The sequence below is a fragment of the Montipora foliosa genome, chromosome 8, assembly GCF_036669935.1.
Source record: "Montipora foliosa isolate CH-2021 chromosome 8, ASM3666993v2, whole genome shotgun sequence".
NCBI classification, from domain to species: domain Eukaryota; kingdom Metazoa; phylum Cnidaria; class Anthozoa; order Scleractinia; family Acroporidae; genus Montipora; species Montipora foliosa.
In genome coordinates, this window is record NC_090876.1 from 7,179,839 (window position 1) to 7,203,153 (window position 23,315).

Consider the following 23,315-nt stretch of genomic DNA (forward strand, 5'->3'; position numbering starts at 1 on the left):
CCTCTTAAAGAAAAATTAATTCTCGGTTTTGTTACACAATCCCGGTCAAATAGTGGTAAGCTATAAAAGTTAAGAATCATAATTTTCTTGCATGTTTCTCTTGATCCGCGTTCTGTAAAACGGCTTTATACGGTGAAAACCATAAAATACACAGAATCTGCTTTGAAGAAGGGAGTGCCGAATAATTTGGTTTGAATGGAAATGGATGAAGGTCAAGCAACAGATATTTTGGCTTTGTTATCAATGACTGTAACACGAAAATGATGGAAAACTAATTTAAGCTCTGGGATATTCCAGGTGAGTGAGCGAGTGATTTTGTCAAAGCAGTCCATAGATAGCTTATTTGACAGATCATACTTTTCTCTATATTACAACTTTATACAAGGAATGTAAAGGGATATTGCTACAATATAAATCATCTTTTGGTTTAGCTAAATAAGAGGTTCCCGGAAAAATACCGAAAAAGTTTAAAGAGCCTGAAAGCTCCCCACAGGAGCTTTTCAGAGCCAATGAAACACAATTAACGAAGCGATGGAACTGAACAACATCAACAACTGTTAAGAATCCCAACTTTCCGGAGGCAAACCAGTTGGCTATTTACAAGTGCAGCTAGGAAGTTGAACCAGGAACTACCAGGAACAAATTCCAGGAGCACCCAACGAATCTGTTCCTTACATTATCTGTTCCCCAGAGGAATCTTGCTGGCTGGCAAAATTACGGGTGTTTCGATGAGCTGGCTGGGAAATTTTGTTATTGATAGAGGTTTTGCTTGGGAATTACTGACTTTTTCTAGCATTTCAACCCGAGCTGGCTGTAGAAACTCTGAAGACTGAGGACGACTTAAAAAAAAAAAAACCCTTCCCTCTCCCAGAGAGTAGTCACAAACATACGACGGCTGGTCAGAGTGATTGCACTTGCGGAAAAAACCTGTTTTGTCCCGGTTTTGTCGCTTTTATTCTGTCGTTTTGGATCGAGGGATTTGAAAGCGCGCGGAATTCCTGGCTGGGAAATAAATTTGATCAGTTGGCTGGGAAACCAACCAATTTTATCTAGCTGGCTGGGAAATTTCTTGTGTGTCTTGCTGGGAAAAAGGAACAGATAATGTTTTCCCAGCAACATTGAAAAACACCTGAAAATGCCTTAATAACATTTATTTTCATTAACTGGGGTATAATAATAAATTTTACAACAAATTGGTCGTTGGGTGCCCCTGAAATTCAGCGAGTGGCAAGCGCCCTTAACACTGGGCCACACTTCCTCAAAAGCGAACAATTTTCATTAAAATAAAAGACTTCTCACCCATATTTTCTTTCATGTTTTTCGCTAGGGAATGGTTGGAAAACGAGGAAACCGAGGTTCTCGAGGTACAGATGGGGGTGAGGTAGGTTTGAAGAAAAAAAAAAACTTCTTAATAACACTTTTGTATATGTCGTGGTTGTGTGTGGGCTGAGCGCTATTGACAACTGAGAAACCACAGAGCCAGGGCTAACTTAAGGACGGTGCCTTCTTTTGTGCGGTATATGAATATGGAGGAAAAGCAGATCTTAACAAGTGTTAATGAAATCCAAAAAAAAACAAAAAAATGGGGCTAACCACGCATTTTTCAAAGATAATTAATCAACAATATTTGTAAAAAGCTTTTAAATAGAGAGTAATGTGTGTCGTTCTTTTCGAAATTGGAGATAAATTACCTCTTAAAAATGCATAGTTACCCCCGATTTTCTTTTTGGATACCAAGGGCACTTGCTAAGTTCTGAGTTTTGCGTTCTCCGCATCTCCTCGAGTATCTCGAGATGCGCAGAACGTATGCGCAATAACAATAGTAGGCACCGTCCCTAATTGGGTTTTAAGAGATATAATCGGAAGAATCCGATTGTTCCTGAACAGGAGTTGAACTTCTGATCATCCGGTTGCAGGAGACCCTTGGCAGCCAGGATATTTCACTAGGTTTAGGTGACTGACTGTGGTGTTGTTGAACCTCATAGGGCGCGCAAGGTTTGCCTGGAGTGCAGGGCCAACAAGGTGAAAGGGTGAGAACACAAGAATGGCACAAATTACTTATTTTTACCACAACTGCTTGTAATCTCGCAATCTGATTGGCTAATTTGCCGTTGTCGATAAGAGCCTAGACAACGCTGCTCGCTTCACGCAATGTAATAGCCAATCGGGAACGCTCATTTTCGGAAATAAACCAATCATATTGCGAGAAAGTTGTAGACAACGCTCACTTTTTCTTTGTGTCGTGATCTTGGTCACGATCTGAAATATACATTTTCTTTGGCGTTGAAAATTGTTGTAAAAAAGCAACTCGAATGTCGTTCAGCGTTGTCTGTACTCTTATCGACAACGATATTCGTCATCACAGTGGTCAAAATTTGTTGTGGATTCACGAGGCACAGCGGGACCACATTTTGTCCACTGTGATGACTGATATCGTTGTCGATAAGAGTACAGCTGACTTGCAAATCATGTTCTGTCGTGTAGATCAGACGCAAGTAATCGCAGACAGTCGAGTGCGCTTGTCGTAAGACAAAGCAGCAAAGACGACCGTCCCTTAGGGTCGATTTACACGGTACGATTTTTGTCGCACGCGACAAACTCACGACAGGCCTATGACTTACGACTTGTCGCAGCGTTTTAAAACATGTTTTAAAATGCTACGACATTTTTTCTGACTTACACAACAATCGTAAATCATGTCGTGGGTTTGTCGGAAGCCGTTGTCGCATGCGACAAAAATCGTACTGTGTAAATCGGCCCTAAGAGCGACGAAAACGCGTGTGAACGCTAAAGTTTGATTCTCTTACTTTGTTCTCTGATTGGCTGTGTGAGGGACTCGGGATTTTTAAGCCAATCAATTTTGCGTAAATGTAGTAATGTATAAGTTCAAAGGAATTGCGAATTTGCTTCCGACCTCCCATTGAATTTAAGTTCCTTTACTCATAAATGATCACAGTCTTGCTTCATGAAGCTTGATTGCGATGACTCTTACTTTATAGATGAAGATAAATTTTAAATCTACATTTTACTTGTGATCATTTATCATTCTACATCAGGGAAGTCCTGGCCGACAAGGTTTACAAGGCTTGGCGGGAAGCCCTGGATCCGCCGTAAGTACTTGAAAATGTTTTTCGTTAAGTGTTTGTCAAGCATTATGTTGTCCAAAACAAAGACCATAGTTTACTTTGGATTATGTTTTATGAAGATTCGATTTGTTGATCCGACTACTTATTTTTCAGTAATACATGCGGTTGCTCATGCAAAAAATAATTCATGCTTTAATTCGTGTAAAGAATAATTTATTGGAAATATACATTAAGACCATGTTTTTCGTAGGGAATGACTGGTGAGGATGGCTATCCTGGAGATGATGGTAACCCGGTAGGTCTCAAGACACTTTGAATTCAAGGGAATTAACCACAAGAACTATGAACCAGGATAATCCTATAATATCCTCTACATTGCATGGCTGCTCGACCCTGTCGTTTTGGGAGCAGCATGTATCATGCAAAACTCGGAATTCGATGGAATAGTATAAAATAATCTTTTTGAATGTCTTCATTGTTTTCAGAACTCCGGCCTTTCGAGCCGGTGACCAATCACAAGAAGAATTGCCCTTGTCTTAATAATGACAGGCGCGTAGGCAGGATTTTTCATTGGGGGGGGAGGGGGATCCTGAATGAGCGCCGTAAGGCGCCAGTGACTGGGAAGAATAGGGGACTTGTTCCCCCACCCCCCCTTCGGAACATTCGGATATTTTGTAAAAATATACATAACAAAATTCCGTGCAGTCATCCACGCAGCCTGCTGTTTTTTCGCGATTGATTTTTTTGCTTTGTTTTGTTTTTCGAGGGGAGGTCACGGGCACCCCAGGACCCCGCTGCCTACACCCCTGAATGCATTGTCCTAAATAGCAAATCAGATGTAGCCAAGAAGTGTTATATCTCTCATTTGGATGTTGTCCATCACTTAACCATAATATGGTCCCGCCAAATAATAGCCAATCAGATTGGGCCTGATAACCAGGACGCCTCTGATTGGTGCGTAACCAATTAGCCGCGCGAGGGATTGCCGTGCTAAATGCAAAATCATGGATTGGGCACGCACAGAACGTAATTCCGACATGTTTTTTTCCCACAGAAAATTCTAGTAGTAGTTGCTCTTAAAACAAATAATGCCTTAAACTGGTGAGCCACATCCAATCACATATCTAGACTTCTGGGATACGATTTTCTTTCGAAAGCTAAATTTGAAGTATAACTTGCAAAGAAGTAACCAATCTTGGTCTAGTGTCGTTGGAGGTTCATAATGGGTCAATCATTTTCTTTTGCGCTTTAGGGCGAGAGAGGGATGGCTGGAAGCACCGGACCTCGTGGAGCAAAAGGAGAAGAGGTAGTAAATACCCTCTGTGAGAGATACAACAAGTATTTCTAGAGCGTAACTTAAATTAAGCTGCAGAAAATCAATCGGGAGTAATAAGTTATCTTTCATTCTCCAGGGACCAGCTGGAGATCAAGGAGAAGCTGGGGAGGCAGGACCAGATGGAGAGAGGGTAATCTTAGAAATATTAGAATTTTGCAGGCTTCTTAAATATCTTTTCATTAAATGGAACACGCAGTTAAGTCATGTTAAGTAGCTTTTTTTGCTGAGCACCGTCGGTTAAGTCACTTGGCTGGAACGTGGTCAAAATTTAAACGTGCTACGCAAAATAATGGCCTTGTCGCGACTGATTAAAAGTTCTGAAGTTTGACCTATTCGTGATGCCTTTACAAAGTAAATTATTGTTATTCGGGGTAACATGCGGCACTACCGGGTGTACTGTTTTTTTTCCCCTATATCACAGGGTAACCAAGGACCAACGGGCGGACAGGGCCCGAGAGGAGAGATTGGAAAACAGGTCTGTAGTCTGTAATCATGGTTTACTTACTCACCTGTCCAGCGGCTGAAATTATTTTCTGGTGTCTTGAGTGCATTTCAGGACATACGTGTTTTTGAAAATTGATTGGGACCACTTTCATTTTTTTGTATGCAATTTTATCATGATCTATCATGGCCACCGAAATCATGATGTCATATGAAAACGACCCGTAGTCACGGACTTGAATATCTCCCGAATATGTCTGTGTCATAACAGAGAAGCTCAACACATCACCAGAGTAGTTGTTGTAGTTTTAGTGATATTTTGGTTTTGGAAAACAAGAATCAAAACTAACATTTTAGGTTTTATTAGGTGCATAAATATCTCTGTTGTACGAGCTTGCCAAGGCATTTCAGTTGTTTGATATAGAAACGAAGATCAGTGGGATTTAGAGTGTTTCGATCACATTTTTCTTTAATCTCTTAAAATTTGGTGTAAACGTAGAATTGTATAATTTGTAATGGTTGTTCTCTTCAGGGCGTTCAAGGTCCCTTCGGTTCCAGTGGACCAGAGGGAAGCGTGGGTGATCCGGTAAGGTGTCAATACGAGAACTGGTGAAGTCATTGCTGTAAAGCGCTGATCAGTGTTCAAACAATTTAGGAACACTTTTTTATCACGGAAATTACAGGATCCCGTACAGGAGAGCGCAACAAATAAATTTGTTGCTGTTTTTATTCCTTGAAAATCGTCTCAGTAGTTGTGGTTGCAATCTACACGCTCAGTGTTTCGAGTGGGCATCAGTAAGATTTGGATATAAATGCGGTCAAACGAAATATCTAGTCAAAAAAATTCATCCAAGTTTTGCTCTACTTAATTTGTCAGCTCTTCAGACAAAGACATTTGGATTTCCTTTCAAAGGACTGATCGCAGTGTCATTAAAAAACTTCAAGAAATAACCTTTCGCTGCAATCCAGGTTTCTATTGCTAAGAGTTCTTACCTTCCACAATGTGTTTGCACATTGACGCCGGGGTAAAAGGGCTATTTCGCCCCAAAACAAGGACTCTGGACTCTGGGAGACGTCTGCAAAGAAATGTACCAGAATGTAAAACGCACGTGCAGGGCGCGCAGAGCCATGCGTGCTTAAGCACGCGCGTTTTTGAGACGCGGACGGCAACCGGGAAGAACATTTCGCGTGCCAGGACAGTGGTGTCTCCCAGATTTTTAAACTAATCATCTGTAATGGAGATTTGTTCTTTTGTTTTGTGAACATTAATTATTTCGGATCCGGCATACGAAAGACCAGTCAAGTTTTGGATTACTCACGTTCAAAACTGACCGATTGGACCTCAGAGGGTTGGATCTAGAGAAAGTGACGTCATTTACTTACCAGTATAAAATTTCAGCGTACAGATGCAGCTTATCATATACAGTATGCAAAACACGAAACTCCCGGGCTGCATATTAATTCACCCGCGTACACACGCATTGCACTTAAACTAGTGAGTCCTTGACGTAATTTTCTCCTCGACCCAAATAAATAAATGTTGTCTTTTTGAAATAAAGGCTTAAAACTTGGGTCACTTGGTGTTAAGTTAACATGGTTTTGAAATACAAAGAAAAAGAACAATTGAGTTTTTGTTCATAGTAGCACTTTAAGCTTCCTTTTCTTTTGCAGATGTGCTGCATGTGCAACACGTTTGTTTTTCTCAGCAAACCTCTTTTTTGTGACGTCAAGAGCTCATGAGAAAAACTTAAAAAAAAACGTTTTCATGCTCCTGTGTTGACCCAACAATCTTTTGAGACACAGATAATAATGGTGTAATGTAACGCTGGTGGACTAATTAAGAGAAGAAGCTAATAGAGTGTTTTCACGTGATGTCAAGGCGGCCAAGTTGGTTTACCCAACTATCCTCCGGGAATTCTTTGTCATGCAAACGTTTTCTTTTGTTTCGGTGGAAAAACAGGGTTGTGTCGTACCTCATTGAACGGGGATTCAGGATTGGCCAAAAGAACAATAGAACGAACAAAGATAACAATGTAGCACAGAAAACAATGGGAAGTACGACACTATACAGCCAATGAAACATAGTGTTCAACAAGAGGTACGACCCTACCTAAAAAAATACGGTTACTGATCACGTGAGTGAAAACACTCTATAAGAGATCTTTTGTTTTCGTCCACCAACATGGCGACGGTGACGTTACGTGAAAACCAGCCGTTGTGACTGAGCTTCTTCTCGAATGATCATATTTCTCGTTTCTAATTTAAGTTTCTTCGAGTTTGCTGAGTTCAGAATTGCTTTTTTCCAGGGAACTGATGGAACACAGGGAAATCCTGGTCCAGACGGTTTTGAAGGTGTTTTGGTGAGCTCCTGTCCTAGCAACATTGTGTATACTGCAACTTCGGAAATTAAAACTATGTAATTAAATGAGAGATTTTTGTTTTCTCTGCAGGGCCCGAAAGGAACTGCGGGAGGTGATGGAAGACCAGGAAAAATGGTGCATATAGATAAAGACAGATATGAAAACAAATGTAGACACAGACAAGGATTTCATTAAAAGCATACTTGTAGAATGAAAATGTCTTGATATGTATGTCGATATGTAGGATGGTGTTGACATTAGATATACATAAGTCGGTTGAGTCTGTTCCTTTTTTTCGTCCTCAATATTATGCGATAGAGCTTTCTGAAAATTCAATGGACGTTTTTCAGGGAACATCGGGAGCGCCTGGATTACAAGGTCTTGCAGGAGATCAGGTTAGGCTAGGAAAATTTATAATAACAGGAAATATGTGGCTGTCCTTTCCGGCAGAAGGGACATAGACAACAACTTATTGATGTCTAGTTCTTGATCGTTGTGAAGCAAAATGAACCATAGAATATGTTTTTCAAGATGTAGGAGAAGTGCTGAATGACCAGTATCAATGTGTCTTACTTGTTAATCAGGGCGCAGATGGAGTCATTGGTGAGAATGGTGACGAGGGTAAAAGAGGTCCACCTGTAAGTAAATACGGAGAAATATTTGAGCATAATCAGAATATGATTGGTCGTTCGTAAGTCTTCTTGCCGGTCATGACTTAATATTCAACAGATGAAAATTCTTTCGCTAGTTCGTACTCATGCATGGCTAATAGACCTTTTCGGCTTGTACATTTTGTTTTCCCAATACAGATCATGTGATAATACTCAGGAGGTTTGGTCCTTTGTTTTGTTCATAAAAATGAGGGCATGCAAGCATGAATATGCCTGCATGCACTCTTTTTAATGAACAAAACAAAGGGCCAAGCCTCCTGAGTATTATCACATGATCTGTATGGGGAAAATAAAATGTACAAGCCGAAAAGGTCTATTGCAAGTCAAAACTACATTAACCTTTTCTTCGTATAATTTTAATGTTTTATACGCGCAATTCAAGTGTTTTCCCTGTGTTTGGTATTATTTTAGAACGCCTTTTTTATTTAGTAACAAGTTCAGGAAATTTTTTATGTTTTAAACAACTTGAGTGTAAGATCTGCACAAGAGTTATTACAATGGCTAGCCATTGCAAGAATCCCATACAACAGTATGGGCCATGAATAGTTTATGACTTGTGGAACGAATGAGGACAACAAACTACTCCTTTATCATGTCGGCACAATAAACGTAGTCCATTTCTTAAATTAATCAGAAAACTGAAACAGGCAAAATAACTAATCGAGTTGTTAGAGGTTATTAACAAAATTTATCCATCTGACATGCGTAAGAAATTATCATTGATTTGTACACCGTTTCTTTATTGCTTGAGCTTTGACTGTTGGTAGTTTCCATGCAACACTGCTTCTTAGCCTTCTCCCCATGTTGTAGGGGTCCCAAGGAACTGTTGGAGAGGTCGGCGTTGACGGAAATCGAGGACAAACGGTAAGAGTGATCAAAGGAGCTCAAATAGTGCAGGAACCGTTGAAGAGACTGAAGATTGAAGTCGGGAGCTCATAATTTCAACGGTACCTCAGTGTGATGTAATCGGAGCAGTCGGAGCGCTAGTAATTACGCATATAGGTGGTTTTCAACAAATCTCTAGAGACAAAGATAAACAAATCATGTAGGTTGTTTACCATTTACAAGCAGAAACCGGTTGGTACTAAGTTGTTCAAGTGGTAAGCAAAAACTCCCGAATGGGAAATTCAGTTGGGATCGGCCTGTACCATTTACACAATTCGTTCAAGTTTACCGAGAGTCTAGAGAGAGGCAGAATTATAGGGGAATACAAAATGGGAAACACGTTTTCCGTCTGGAAATTTCGTTTGGGAATTTTCGACTACCTTTCAAGAAAGAAATTTTCTCCGGAAATTTTCCGTTTGGGACGACCTAAATAGGCATACCATTAACATTCCAACCGAAATTACCGAATTTTTTTGGTAAATGGTAAACAACCGTAATTTACAATCGCTGGTGGACGAACAAAAGGAACTAATGAGAGATCTTTTGTTTTCGTCCACCAACATGGCGGCGATGACGTCACGTGAAGCCACCAATACAATCTTTGCTGAGAGAAGTCTTTCTAAATGGATGGGGTATCAGGAAAAGATATATTAGGGAGCTTAAGCACGCGCGTTTTTGAGACGCGAACGGTAACCGGAAGTGAGCTGTTTTCCCTTTTAACTTGTTTTAACACAATCAAATTTACATTGCTGAGTATTTTTTCTCCATTAGAGATGATTAGTTTAAAAATCTGGGAGACCCCACTGTCCTGGCACGCGAAATGTTCTCTTCCGGTTGCCGCCCGCGTCTCAAAAACTCGCGTGCTTAAGCTCCTTAATTAAGACAAAAAGTACGTGAATTTGCAAGGTCGAAATCAAAGGTTCCAGTTTAAAATATATGTATTTTTCGACTCGTTTTGGTTTTTATTAACTTGTTGTTGTTATTATAGCTGTTGTCAGTTGTTAATTGTTCTTCAAATTTTGCGACCGAAATTATTTTTGGAATATATGAAGTTTCATTTATTTCAACTGCAGAATGAACTTTGAAATGAAAGTTAGGAAGATCATCGTAGTTAGCTAAGAAACGTAATGTGTATATGACACATGTTTCTTTAGTTACTCAATCGAAACATCATGGTTTGCTGAGATAAAAAACAATTAGAAAATTTCCATAACGATTTTTAGCATTTTAAAAATGGGAATTTTTACTTCAGGTTGGGTACAAAACCGCGCTAGTAAGGAGACTGGGGATAGCAGAACTGTGACGTTAAAACAAGAACGCAGGAAATTTTAGGGATATAGGAATTTCGTTCTTTTGTCTAATTTCATTATTGCAACCAAATAAAGCGCATCTTAAAAGAAGTTGAAGCAACTTTTGTACCTCACGGAAAGTGAAAATTCCGATTTTTAAGATTGATTTTTAAGATTTAACCACAACGTTCTCGATGGAGTCGATTGAAAAAAAACCTGTCGTGTACACTTTAAGCAGTTGCAAGCAAGCCCAGAAAAGCTCAGGCTTGAACGCTCGATTGCGCCGAATTTTCTCTATCGAAAAAAGAAAGGAACTTTATTTAAGTGTCTAGTCGTTCTAGCGTTGAAGCACTAATTGGGGACACTAGAGAGCTCAAGCAACGACAACGGCGACGGCAACGAGAACGTTCTTATAATATACGTTCGTGCTATTTTAATCGCTTTGTGACTATTTCAACCTTTTTAAAATGACAAGGGTGTGGTAGTTCCTCAGAAATGACACTGGTCATATAGTGGAGAAAATGAAAATTTCTCCTCAAGTGCTGACGTTCTTCATAAAACCTCCAAGCACGTTATTTCACGTTGTTGTTTTGCTGACGACGGCAAAGAAATAGACGAAAGTGAAAAACGCACGCGCAGGGCGTGCAAAGCTATTGTTTTTGCCCACTAAATATGCAAATTAGTGACGTTTTTGTTGCCGTCGCCGTTGTTGAAGCTTAAGCTCCTCATTAAGCCAGTGGGAGCTGGCCTTTGCGAGTTCAAGTTATATCCCGTAAGAAAGTGAACGAACAGATGTTTCTTTATATCAAAGCGGACAGCAAATGTTGAAAGGTGGGAACCTATATTCCGTCATAAAGATTTTTATTAACTGTTAGCAAAAATGATAAATTTAACTAGGAGGTTTTTTTTTTCTGCGACAGGGAATCGCAGGACTCGCTGGACTTCAGGGGCCATCTGGACGCAAAGGAGAAACAGTAAGATGGCAGTATGCTTCCTTCATTTTGCAAGAACATTCCATGCAATCAGGAATTCAAAGTTTATCATTCGTTGGAGCGATGTATGAGCATTTTGCGAATGAAAAATAATAAAAGTTATAACTATTTTTACAACCTATCTCCGGATTTCTTCTTTTCTGCCAGGGCGAAGTTGGATCCTCTGGAAGGCGTGGCAAAAATGGTGCTGATGGGGGTTCGGTAGGTGATCACATCAGTTCACTTAGGTTTCACCTAAGGCTCTTTCGTGTTGGATATTGGCAACCGAAGTTGAGACAGATAAACTAGGACCTTAACTTATTATCGATCATGGGCAAATTAAGACGTGATTGAAGCGTGAGCGTGATTGAAGAATGGAACCAGGAGCCTACCACTCCGATACTGGGTGTATGTAACGGCATTTTCAAAGATCAAGCTATGTTTGGACGAATTATTACACTGCGATTTGGCTTGTGCGAGTGACTATTCTCGATCCCATGGGTAATAGCAGGAGGGCATGACTAGGAGGAAACAACTCCCATACTAAGCATGTCACGGCATTTCTACAGACTGATCTATTTTTAGACTACCTTTCCCGCAGTTCCGGTTCGGTGGCGCTATGACGTCGAGTTAGTTTCATGTGATTGGTCATCGCGCTCCCGTGGGAGTCTTATTCTCGGGAAATTCAATCTAAAAATAAATAGGTCTGTGAACACGCCGTGACAGGAATATAGCGCTGTTGTTCTCTCCTAGTGATGGTTCCTGGTAATACTGAATTTCTCGTGCAAGACTTGTGGTTAGCTGGAAAGTTCTGGCTTCGAAGGAAGATCAATCTAAAAAAACATCGGCGTTACCTTTTAATTTTCTGACAGCGATATTTTGATTGTTAAGTCCGTTGACTAGTGGTCACATGGCTGTTTATTTGATTCTTTACTTAATCCCTCAAGGGACCCAATGGTGAACCAGGAGGTCCGGGTGTGACAGGCGAAAGAGGTGTCAAGGTAGATAAACTCCGCTTCATTTAATTATATCAAATACATCAATCAATTATACAACGCTTTCGATTCATATACCAAGTAATATCCCATCAGAATCATTTCTTGGAATACACACAGGGCCCTTTGGGAGAGTGTGTATACCAAAGAAATACTCGTGACAAGACTGAGGGATATTCCATGGTATACAACTGGAAAATATTGCAAAACTGATTTACTGCTGATACTGCTGTTTGTGGAACCGGTATTGGTTGGTATCACAAACAGCAAGGAAGAGCGTAGGATTAAATGTAGCAATCATATTTGCTTTTCATCCCTTTTGAAGCTTACCGGTAAACTAAGGATCCCGGTAACTATCCAGTCATTTTGAAGATTTTGTTCAAAGGGCTACAACTCGGCACCGGTTTTTCTTTTTTTTTTTCAGGGAGAAAGTGGTGACGGAGGAATAAATGGACAACCTGGGGATAACGGCGACTTGGTAACAACGTTTTAAATTCAGCTTTAAGAAGGATAATTTGTATTTTCATGTTATGTATTTACTAATTAAACGTTATTACGTTATTAAACATCAAAATGCCGAACAGTCCTGATATTACAGATGTCTCATTTGGTTGAATAACAACCGGTTTCAATGAGACCTTACGAACTTGTTTCTCTGGGTAGTAGGGTAAACTCAAAATTAATATGCAGCCTTTTGACAAATAGCTCAAATAAAGAAGATAGCTAGCCAACAGCATGTGTGAGCGAGTGAGTGCGAGATTGAATGCGTGCGTGCGTGCTTGTATGCGTGTGTGCGTGAATGATTGCGTGCGTGCGTGGGTAAGTGTGTGCGTGCGTTTGAATGAATTTTTGAAGTTCTGCAATTGTATTCTTCTTGTATTGTTTAGGGCCCACAGGGCGATCCAGGACCGATGGGTCAGGCAGGCTATTTAGGTCGAACTGTAAGTTTGAGTTTGAAAGTTCACACTGGTTGGATAATTATTTTTTTTGTCACTGCCTTGTTTCTGTTATTGTGTCTTACTTTCTTACTCATACTGAAATTCTTAATTTGGATTGAATATTCAGGGCCTTGCTGGTCCTCCAGGATCCCCAGGAAGCATAGGCCCTGCCGGCCAAAAGGTGAGTCGACGTTCAGTGTCTTCAATTTACACAATTAGCGCTTTCTCGGCTGCAAATTAAGCTAGTTAGAGGTGTTTTCAATTGAGTGTCGAAAGTAAGTAGTGAATTGTTTTGGTTTTGCATTACTTCACTCAGTGATTGGTTCAATGTTCTCGCGCCACTTTTCAACCAATCACAAGTGAAACCAAAACCAATCGTGGTTTTGCACATTTTCCCGCGCTTTGTGTCAGCTACGTGCAATTACTTCGAGTTTGATTGGTTTACTGGTTTGTCTCCGTCCATTTTGATTGGCCAAAGTAATAACTTTCGTTTTAGTTTTACAACACTCGATTGACACTCACTCTAATGAGTTAAACCTAATTTTTAAAATGAGTTCCCATTGCAATGTTCAGAACTGCGGTTTAAGACACGCGCCAATGAGGAACGTTGAATTTTTAAGGAATGTACAACTTTATTCTCTTATTACTTTTTTTCAGGGTGTAGCAGGAGAATATGGGCCACCAGGAGGATCTGGATCATCAGGATTGGAGGTAAAACTCCCCTTTTCCTGGCTAAGAGTAAAATCGTGCCTTGCTTCACCGCGCATTTTAATTATCAGAACTTGTTGAGTAACTTGGCTTATCACAACACTCAAAACATCAAAAGGGCTAATCATATGTGTTATAATTAGTTGTTGTAATATCGTGATGTGAGCAGCGTTGCTTTAGTTACTGTGTGCCGTATGCAGCTTTAGTACCATTAGTGTTGTAATAGTGAAGTGAAGCAAAGAGAGCCCAAATCAAAATACGTGTAGCCAAGACTTCGCTCGGAAAACGTCGCTTATAAAACTATTGTGCGACCCTTTGAAACCAGTTACATCACACCAAAAGATGCAGAACTGAAAATTGCAAATCCATTGAAATCCACCCAATGACCAATGCTGGTATGCAATATTCATTAAACGTTACTAATTGTACTTTTTTTTCCTTTTCCTTTAGGGAAGCTTTGGTGAAAGGGGACAGAAAGGATATCCGGGAGATCGTGGAGAACAAGTACTATAACTTTAAACTATATAGCATCTCTGAACTGTTGCTCAATCAAGGTCTATTACTACTCTTTACATGTTTTCTGATCCCATATACGCCTTTTTACAGGGACCGATCGGAGAAACGGGACCTCTCGGAAGCGCTGGTCTTGCAGGAGAGTCGGTATGATACTTTTCTTTTTCTTTATTTAGAGCTGTAGCTGTAAATAAGCTTCCATTTTTTTTGTTACTTAGGGACCTGCTGGAGATGAAGGCGTCACTGGTGCTAGCGGTCGGCCTGGTAGAAAGGTATATGTCAACTCAGTTTTTTCATTTGCTGTTTTGTAACATGCAGTGCAATCTGTTAGCGCTGTGTCTGTTTCATTCAAGTATGAACGGCGCTCAAGTTAGGAGAGAGGATGAAAAAATTATTCGAAGGTGCTGGAAATCTTTGTAAATTCTTAAGTTATTTTAAGGTATCATTAGGGATTTTAAGATCTACGACGGCGACATCAATGAAACGTCACTGCAAAATATCACTTAGCACTATATCGTAAGTTTTTCGCGATTACTTCGCGTTGTACAATGTTGGCGAAGTAACCTTAAGGCCCGCTTAATCGTCATCGTAAATATGTGCTAAAATGTGCGCAGCACGTGCAGCACGATTATTTTTGCTCTTTTAACCAATGATATTGTTGCTTGGTCGTGTTTTTGTTGACAACCAGTTTGACAACCACTTTATAGATCTTAAAGCACCTATTGTTTTACATGGACGTCAGAGGGAAACGCACGTGCATGTAAAGCGCACGCACAAAGCGTGCAAAGCGTGCTATGTTGTTTTAAAAATCGTGTTATCATTGTCGTTGAAGACCGGACGGGATTTGAGTCCTATTAACTGTGCTGGTTAGCTAATACGCTTCCTCGATGCGCCTGAATCGCCTCCAACAAATCATATCCACTCTGGGAATTGTTTCGGTGTGATATCCTCATTGCTATTATTATTATTATTTTTATCACAGGGAGACGCAGGTGACAATGGAATGATGGGAGCCATAGGTACTCCAGGAGCCCAGGTGATATTTAGCAATTTGGCATTTGTAATGAACCAGGGTGATCAAGAATTGGGCAAAGGGGTTAATGAACTATAGAAAAGCAGATTAATATCCGTTAATAAACTAGTGTTTGCAGAGCAAGTATTTCGTGTCTTGAGGGACTCTCTGGTTGAAGGAACTGTGTTTATTATATGGAGGAGAGTGTTTTACTGGGAACTAAACCACTCGTAGATTCCATACGCCACTTCATCCGGGACCCGAGTGGCGTATTTTCCGTATGTCATCTTTGTGAGTGTCGTATCGTTCAATGACGTCACGATTCCCGCCTTTTGCTTTTGTTGAATTGGTTTCTCGCGTCTCATTTGTTGTTTAGAATAAAAGCATGGCGAGCAGGTTTGCGTCAATCAGCGACGAAGAAGTTAAAGAGTTTACAGAAAAACTTGAAAACAAAAACGCGAAGAAGAATATTTTCTGTTTGCTATAAAGCCCAGCCGTATTTGTAAAACTTGACTACTTGAAATAAAATCGGAAATATTCAATATTTAGTCTCCGTATAATAAAAAGAACATTACACGTTGGCTCGAAGATTTTCAGCCGATTATTGCTTTTAAGTTTGCTCGTAATATTTAAGATTCGGGTCGGTCTCAAACATTTTATGGTAACATGGCGAGGTTTTCACTAACGAGATCATATCTTATGTTTGCGTTAGCCTAATAGAGCTAACTTTGTTGGAGGGCACATGACCGCTGTTTCCCAGGCCAATAGCTGCCAAAGAACTGAATCTGTCGTTATAGTGAAAATGATCTTCCCGTCAAAATATCACTTTCAAATCCTAATTTGTTATATTATTATTTTTAACTATTGTCGTTGTAGGGTGTTTCAGGACAAACTGGGTTACCCGGCGAGATAGGAACTGGTGGTGGTCAGGTAACAAAATAAGAATCACCCATATCGTCGAATCCAAATGAGGGAAATTCGGATGTTAATCCCCATTGTTCATGTCTTCCCCCTCTTCAAAGCGAGTCTGAGTGCGAAGTTTTTCTTATGAAAATTAGTTTCATATGTAAAGTAGAACTAATTACCATTACAAAAACTTTGCACTTAGACTCGCCTTGAAGAGGAGGCAGACATTAGCCGTTCGTGTTGCCAGAGAAAATCCTTTCATTTAAGCTCTCGTTCGAATCGGTCACCATCAAATATGAGTTACAATGGAATGAAAAAATTGTTTGGAACGGACAGAGGGTTATTAAGTTAACATATGCATGTATTAAAGATCCAAACAAGAAGATACAACAGCTATCCCATTCTTAGACCCTCAATCTGCATTATAGTGTGACCTTTTTGTTAGTATTTCAGTTTTGTTAGACTCAATCGGTCACTGTCTTGTAGAAGTGCACATCGTATGGTGATATCCGAAAGAGAAACCTGTTTTAAACGTGGGGGGGGGGGGGGGGGGGAAGTTGATAGGTGCATGTGTTTCGAAAGTCCAAGCAGGCAGTTATCGTGTTTTTAGAGCTTAGTTTATATTAATGTGATTATTTTTTATGTTAGGGTCCAGCTGGAGCGGTTGGGCCTGCAGGACCTCAAGGAATTCCAGGCATAAGAGTGAGTAGTGTTGGGAAAATTAACAGAAAGGGGTTATGTTATGTGACTAGTATTCCAAAATTTTTTCGTTCCTTACCATTTGGGCACCGTTCTGAATTTCCTCGTCTGGCCCCAGTTGTTCAAACGCTGGATAGTGCTATCCGCCGGATATCCGCTGGATAAATCACTTTATTATATAGATACTGATGAAATACCAGAATTTCTCCGTTTACTAAAAAATCATATCTTCACCGCGCGCAGTTAACATATCATTTTTATCTTTCACATGTGAGGATATAGGTGTCGTCATGATAACGAACACGATTAGCCAATAATATGCGAGCCTCGTCTTCATTGTAAGATACTTTTGTGCTTCAGTATAATGCCTCTCTACTACATTAACATTTTTATTGCAAAATTTTACATTATCATGATTTGCTTTTCATAACTTTCATTTCTTGTTTCATGTTGCACAACATGCGTGTTTTAGCGGTTGGTGACGACTTTTTGATCATTTTGAACATGAAAAAACAAGTTGTTTTAAATCTGGACATTTCATCAATATCTATATAATAAACAGAACATTACATGACCGCTTGGGGATACGAATTTTATCTTCTCGTGCTGAAAGTATCTCTCACGAGTGAGCGAAGCGAGCGAGTGAGAGATACTTTCAGCATTCGAAATATCCTCTATATCCACTGGATAACTCAATTGGCTTTGATAGTGTTTATCCGCTGGATAGTGATTTATCCGGTGTATAGCACTATCCATCGTTTGAACAACCGAGGCCTGTAACTTATCGAACTCCCCTTAACCCCTATCCGCGCACCCTACGACCCACCCCCTCCCCCACCTTCACACACACGCACACCCTTAAGAAAAAACTGGATCAGCTTAGATGGGTAGGGAAGAGATTTAGCATTTTGTAGTTAGTCATTAACCAATGATATACCCCGCCCTCCCCATCCCCAACGCAACTTATCACCCTTAGAGGCAAACCCAACTGAGAGAGTTCCTTAGCTAGAAGCGTCAGTTATGCTACGCTAACGAAGCAATAAGCATGCCCTGTGAGTTTTGATTGTGTTTCACAATGAAGAGCTAGGTAAGCATTAATGACATAACATTCTTGCTTCGTTTTCTTTTTTCTTTCTTTTTTTTTTTTGCTATAGGGAAACATTGGTCTCCGTGGATCGGAAGGACCCAAAGGAGCTGCAGGATCGAAGGTTCTCAGTTTTAATTTTAACATCTTCAGGATTTTTCTGCATTATGGCGGTTCTCCATGAGCACGTTGCTAGTAAATGAGCTGCTACTGCTTTGAAACATAGTGCATTCGCACTCTTTACTTTGACGCACAGAGCACTCTCTCTCTCTCTCTTTCTCTCTCTCTCTTTCTCTCTCTGCAGGGTGAAGTTGGAGATACCGGAAGTGAAGGAAAGGACGGTGGACCAGGAGAGGAAGTAAGTAATGCTCAGCAAACCCGATCGCCACTTGCGTTGTGATTTGTTCTTTTGATTGTCTGTCTCTGCTGTAATTGGCTCAAGGGGTCCCGCTTAGCTTTCTCACATGAAAACCGCTACCCATTGCATTATGGTAATTGAACGTTTGAATAGGCCAGTTCCGAGTTTTCGTCTGCCTCCTCTTCAAAGCGAGTCTAAGTGCGAAGTTTTTCTTATGAAAATTAGTTTTTATTCATATGTAAAGTAGAACCAATTACTATCACAAAAACTTCGCACTTAGACTCGCTTTGAAGAGGAGGCAGCCATGAACTCGGAAATAGCCTATTGCATGTTTGAATTTTGACACTGTAATCGCGCCATACTCGTGAGGACTCTCACTTGAATTCGTAATAAGCCAACTCACAGCTTGTTTGATAACTCAGTTGATAGAGCAAGTGCAACGCAATCTCACAGCGCTCATTGGTTCGAATCCCGTTCAGGCCTTGATTTTTCAAAGCGTCCCTGTAAACGCTTAAGCTGTTAATCAAACTGCGACGTTCTTTCTAGCGTTGATTCACGTTCGGTGTTTCACGCCTTGTTTATGATATAACGAATATTCCAATGACATGACATTCTGTGTTTTCTCCTTTTTTTTCTCTCCAGGGTCAAGTGGGTGCGATGGGATCACCTGGAGATCCGGGTATAGCCGGAGGTGCGGTAAGTAATGATTCTCCGTTAGTTCTGATGATGTATGTCCTGGCTCTGCAGAGCTTATTAAACACGAAGACGTCTTCTTTTGTCCAAACCATTTACGCGAGTTTAGAAACCCACGCTGGCGAACAACAGACAGTCAGAAAAGAAGAGAGGTAACACCAAAAAATATTATTTCTCGGGCGAGAAATGTGACTGAGGAGACACCATCTTATAACGCAATAACGATACATTGACGTCATGAGCTCTGCATGCGTCCACTGTTGATTGCAATTAAATCATTCGCACGTGATTATGGTACCACACCTTTTATGGTGCTTCTTCATGTACAACGTTTTATTTTAAAGGAGCTATGTCACGCAAAATAATGTACTTAAAACTTTTGAACAACGTAAAAGAAATATATGCACAGCAAAAGGAAAGAGAAGTATGGATGAACACAAATGGACAAGATTGAAACGGATTACACTTAAATAACTTTGAAAAAAGTCGGCGTGACTTTTTTCCAGTTTATGGCACATCGCCTGGATAACGCTCGTTTTCACTCAGAATCATCTTTGTGATGTAACAAAGCAAAGGAATTCCACATTACCATTTTCAAGTTTTAAAGTCGTCATTAACTACGGATTTCCCCTAAAATCCTCAAAATACGTGAAAACATAATTCACTGTCTGACCAACTAGTTGATTGCCTGACGTTTAGGAAAAACATTGACAGACCGTTTGATCGAGTAGCAGCATAATTGACCGAATGACTATCTGATTGGCTGACTGGATATGTGTTTTTAAAGTGATTGATTGCTTGATTTTCTAGGGTGAAGCAGGTGAACCAGGAGAAGTTGGGTCTCAAGGATTTCAGGGACCAGAGGTGTCTTTTTTTTTAATTTCGCTCCTATCCATTTCATTCTTTCGTGTAAATAACAAAATCTTCTACAGCATCATCTCTAAGGTCCTTAGTATTGGCTTTACTTCTATATCCATCTCCTCAACTTCCAAAATTTTAGGATAGTTCCTAAACGATTAGGGATTTAAAGATCTACGAAGGCGACGTCGACGAAACATCACCTCAAAATAGAATTTTGGAATATCGTAATTCCATGTCGTTCGCTTCGTACAGTGTGGACGAAGTATCCCAAAAATAAATTGGTACGAGTGGTTTCAGAGTAAAATAGAGAAAGAAAGATTCACATTTGTAAGCTCGCGTTGTCGTCAAAAGATCAAATGTGGTGATTTCAGGTCGTTGTTGTGAAGAGTACCGCAAGAATATGTGCTAAAATTCTTGCCGCACGTGCAGCACGATCATTTTTCCTCTTTTAACCAATGATATTAGGGAGCTTAAGCACGTGCGTTTTTGAGACGCGCACGGCAACCGGGAGAGAACATTTCGCGTGCCAGAACAGTGGTGTCTCCCAGATTTTTATACTAATCATCTCTAAATGAGAAAAAATACTTGGCAATATAAATGTAGTTGTGAGAAGACAAGTTAAAAGGGAAAACAACTCAATTCCGGTTGCCGTCCGCCTCTCAAAAACGCGCGTGCTTCTCGTTGGCGACGGCATCGTAGATCTTAAAGTCCCTGTTCTTGGCTTTCACTCACGTGATAAACAACCACGTTTTTCAACGAAAGCAAAAGAGAATTGGGTCTGGACACCAACATGGCCGCCGTTTCTTTGTTTGGGGACACCGACATGGCGGCAGTGACGTCATGTGGAACTCGAGAATTATTAGGCCAAGTGTCGCCCAAACTACCCCGCTAAAAGAGAACCATCGACTATTTCCTTTATCCACGGCTTGTTCTTGCCATTGAACTTCCTTGCGCTTTAAACTGAGGTGTTGAATCCTTTGTACCACAGGGTGACTTAGGCAGCATGGGTCCACAGGGTCCACAAGGTGAACTAGGAGCTGCGGGTCCCACGGGGCCGAAGGGTGCGGCGGGTGAGGACGGGGCAACCGGAGACGATGTAAGTGGAAACACATGGAGTAAAAAGAGCTGTTTCCAAATGACTGTCGAAAGTAATCACGTGATTGCAACTGCTACGTACGGTTGGTGATTGGTTTAAAGATCTCCCGCCAGTTTAGAGTGGTTTTCAATTGAGTGTCGAAAGTAACTATCGAATTGCTTTGATTTTGCATTTACTTCACTCAGTGATTGGTTCAAAGTTCTCGCGCCATTTTTCAACCAATCAGAAGTGAAACCAAAACCAATTATGGCTCGCGCGTGCACATTTTCCCGCGCTTTGTGTCGGCTACGTGTAATTACTTCGAGTTTTGATTAGTTTACTGGATTGTCTCCGTCCTTTTTTATTGGCCAAAGTAATTACTTTGGTTTTGGTTTTACGACACTCATTTGAAAACCGTTCTACCAACCAATGAGAAGGAAAACCAAAACCAATCGCGACTTGCATGCGCGATTTTCCCCGTGCTTTGAGCAACTTACATGGAATTGCTACGAATCTGGATTGGTTCATTACGCTGTTTGAACTTCCTGTGATTGGTCAAAATAATTACTTTGGTGTTTGTTTTACGACACTCAATTGAAAACCGCTTTATTACGCGTGATCAACTGAAATTTCTCAAAACCGAACCACGAACGTTTTGACTTTCAAAAACTATGGGAATGGTAGTATAAACAGGATTCAGTCACTGCTTCAATAAAACGAGTAATAAGTCATTTTTAATTTAGTTAGGCCTATCCTAATATAAACTAGATGCTTCTGTGAAGCATACACTGGCTTGCCTGTGATACGTGCTACAGAAAATCAGAAGGCACTGAATTGTGTGGTATTGAAATACAGCATTCCAGTCTCTGAAGAATAACAAATAAAAGAGAAGCGAGAAACATTGGCTTCTGGGCTGACATGTTGATAATTTTCAAGTTCCCTCACAACTTCTTTTTACCACAAGTGTGCCCTATGAGCATCCGAAAACTTTGTAATACCAAACTTCACCGAAGTCAAGCCCTGTTTCGCGGGGTTAGTGTTGAGATGGGAGACTAAAACAATAAACCCCTCATAAAAAACAGAAACATCTGACCGAAAATACTATTAACGCTAACAAATGCGAACTCAGCGAGGTACAGATTCTGGAAACCTGCTTTATGCAAAACAAATATTGATGAAAAAGCAAATAAATATTGATACACAGTTTTCAGAAAGAGCAGAAGGAAGTTCCCCGGACGGTCGATCGAGAATAAAATATTTACGACATGAAAACAACATTAATTTTGAACCGTGAATATAGAATATAAAAAGTTACGATCAGCGACAAACATTTTGGGAGATTTTTGCTACGTTCAAGTAAATTGCAAAATCGAAAGTGATATGGCCGGAATTCAGCGGGCGCCGTGATTAAGTTACCGCGGCATGTTTACTCGCCAAACAGTGAAGCATCTGTGTCAAATGATGGCAAGATACCGGGTTTTTGTAAGTTTCTTTTTCTGTCAAGTGTTATTAAGTTTGACAATGAAATGAGCGAAGTCAAAACAAAGATCACAATCGCTCAACTCTTGTTTATGCAAAGTCAAAATTTACTCTCCAAGACGCGTACGACGTTATTTATCACCAGGTAATTCCATCATTTTGGAAATAGCAGCTACTTTATTATTCATCTGCGTCACAAGTTTTCACTGATTTTGGGCCTCATTTTGTTGAAACTCAAGCACGCTTCCAACAGGCCTGTGAACCCTTCCTACTTACAGAGCAATACTAAAAAACTTCTCCCGTATCACATTTGAACCTTAAGCTCGAAAATTCAATACACAACATGATATCATAATTCACAAAGGCAGAAAATACCACAGAATCCTTTTCCAGCGAAAATTTTATTGAAACAAACAACATATTTGCTCTTAGAGGTGAAAACCTCTTCCTATTTCATTGCGTGCGTGAAGACAAGAAACTCAATTGTGTCAAATTACCATGTACTTCAGGTAAATACTGCTCACTTTGATTTCGTCTCGACGGGCGATAGATTGTTGTCGAAGTCCAGTACTCGTCGCTTTTGAGATTCATGCCTAGTTTATCCAACTGACTTTCCATTATTGAGCTGCATAAGGGTATAGTTTGTTTAAGGATCCACTAAAACGCCATTCGCGTTGCATGAGTTTCGACGCCATTGCAGGCTAAGTTGATGATTCTACTGTATCCACCAGAGAATCTACGCATTTCCACTACCCTCTCGACCCTAAGAAAATACGCGCAGAAGGCTCTATGCACAAAGGCACCACTCACCTAGGGAGTAACAGGCAAGACTTTTACCGACACGGAAAAAAAATCTACCTATTTTCCGACTGGGTTCCCATAGGGCAACCCAGTAAAAATAAAAAAGGCTAGGGCTTCTGTTTTTGTGTTGACGACAGAGTCAGGCAATGCAAAC

The 23,315-nt window shown here is 40.4% G+C and overlaps 1 protein-coding gene across 1 annotated transcript in view; it reads left to right on the forward strand.

Moving 5' to 3' along the window:
- Nucleotides 1-23,315, forward strand: part of LOC137967930 (collagen alpha-1(I) chain-like) — a 53,685-nt gene that overhangs the window by 15,187 nt on the left and 15,183 nt on the right. The window contains exons 22-52 of the mRNA XM_068814532.1: nt 1,328-1,381; nt 1,986-2,030; nt 3,057-3,110; nt 3,337-3,381; nt 4,339-4,392; nt 4,499-4,552; nt 4,844-4,897; nt 5,396-5,449; nt 7,170-7,223; nt 7,314-7,358; nt 7,574-7,618; nt 7,808-7,861; nt 8,705-8,758; nt 10,989-11,042; nt 11,208-11,261; nt 11,987-12,040; nt 12,459-12,512; nt 12,922-12,975; nt 13,100-13,153; nt 13,630-13,683; nt 14,131-14,184; nt 14,287-14,340; nt 14,412-14,465; nt 15,176-15,229; nt 16,082-16,135; nt 16,760-16,813; nt 17,965-18,018; nt 18,199-18,252; nt 18,895-18,948; nt 19,756-19,809; nt 20,795-20,902. Of these exons, the coding sequence (XP_068670633.1) occupies nt 1,328-1,381; nt 1,986-2,030; nt 3,057-3,110; nt 3,337-3,381; nt 4,339-4,392; nt 4,499-4,552; nt 4,844-4,897; nt 5,396-5,449; nt 7,170-7,223; nt 7,314-7,358; nt 7,574-7,618; nt 7,808-7,861; nt 8,705-8,758; nt 10,989-11,042; nt 11,208-11,261; nt 11,987-12,040; nt 12,459-12,512; nt 12,922-12,975; nt 13,100-13,153; nt 13,630-13,683; nt 14,131-14,184; nt 14,287-14,340; nt 14,412-14,465; nt 15,176-15,229; nt 16,082-16,135; nt 16,760-16,813; nt 17,965-18,018; nt 18,199-18,252; nt 18,895-18,948; nt 19,756-19,809; nt 20,795-20,902 (1,692 nt within the window). The remainder of the gene's footprint in view (nt 1-1,327; nt 1,382-1,985; nt 2,031-3,056; nt 3,111-3,336; nt 3,382-4,338; nt 4,393-4,498; nt 4,553-4,843; nt 4,898-5,395; nt 5,450-7,169; nt 7,224-7,313; nt 7,359-7,573; nt 7,619-7,807; nt 7,862-8,704; nt 8,759-10,988; nt 11,043-11,207; nt 11,262-11,986; nt 12,041-12,458; nt 12,513-12,921; nt 12,976-13,099; nt 13,154-13,629; nt 13,684-14,130; nt 14,185-14,286; nt 14,341-14,411; nt 14,466-15,175; nt 15,230-16,081; nt 16,136-16,759; nt 16,814-17,964; nt 18,019-18,198; nt 18,253-18,894; nt 18,949-19,755; nt 19,810-20,794; nt 20,903-23,315) is intronic.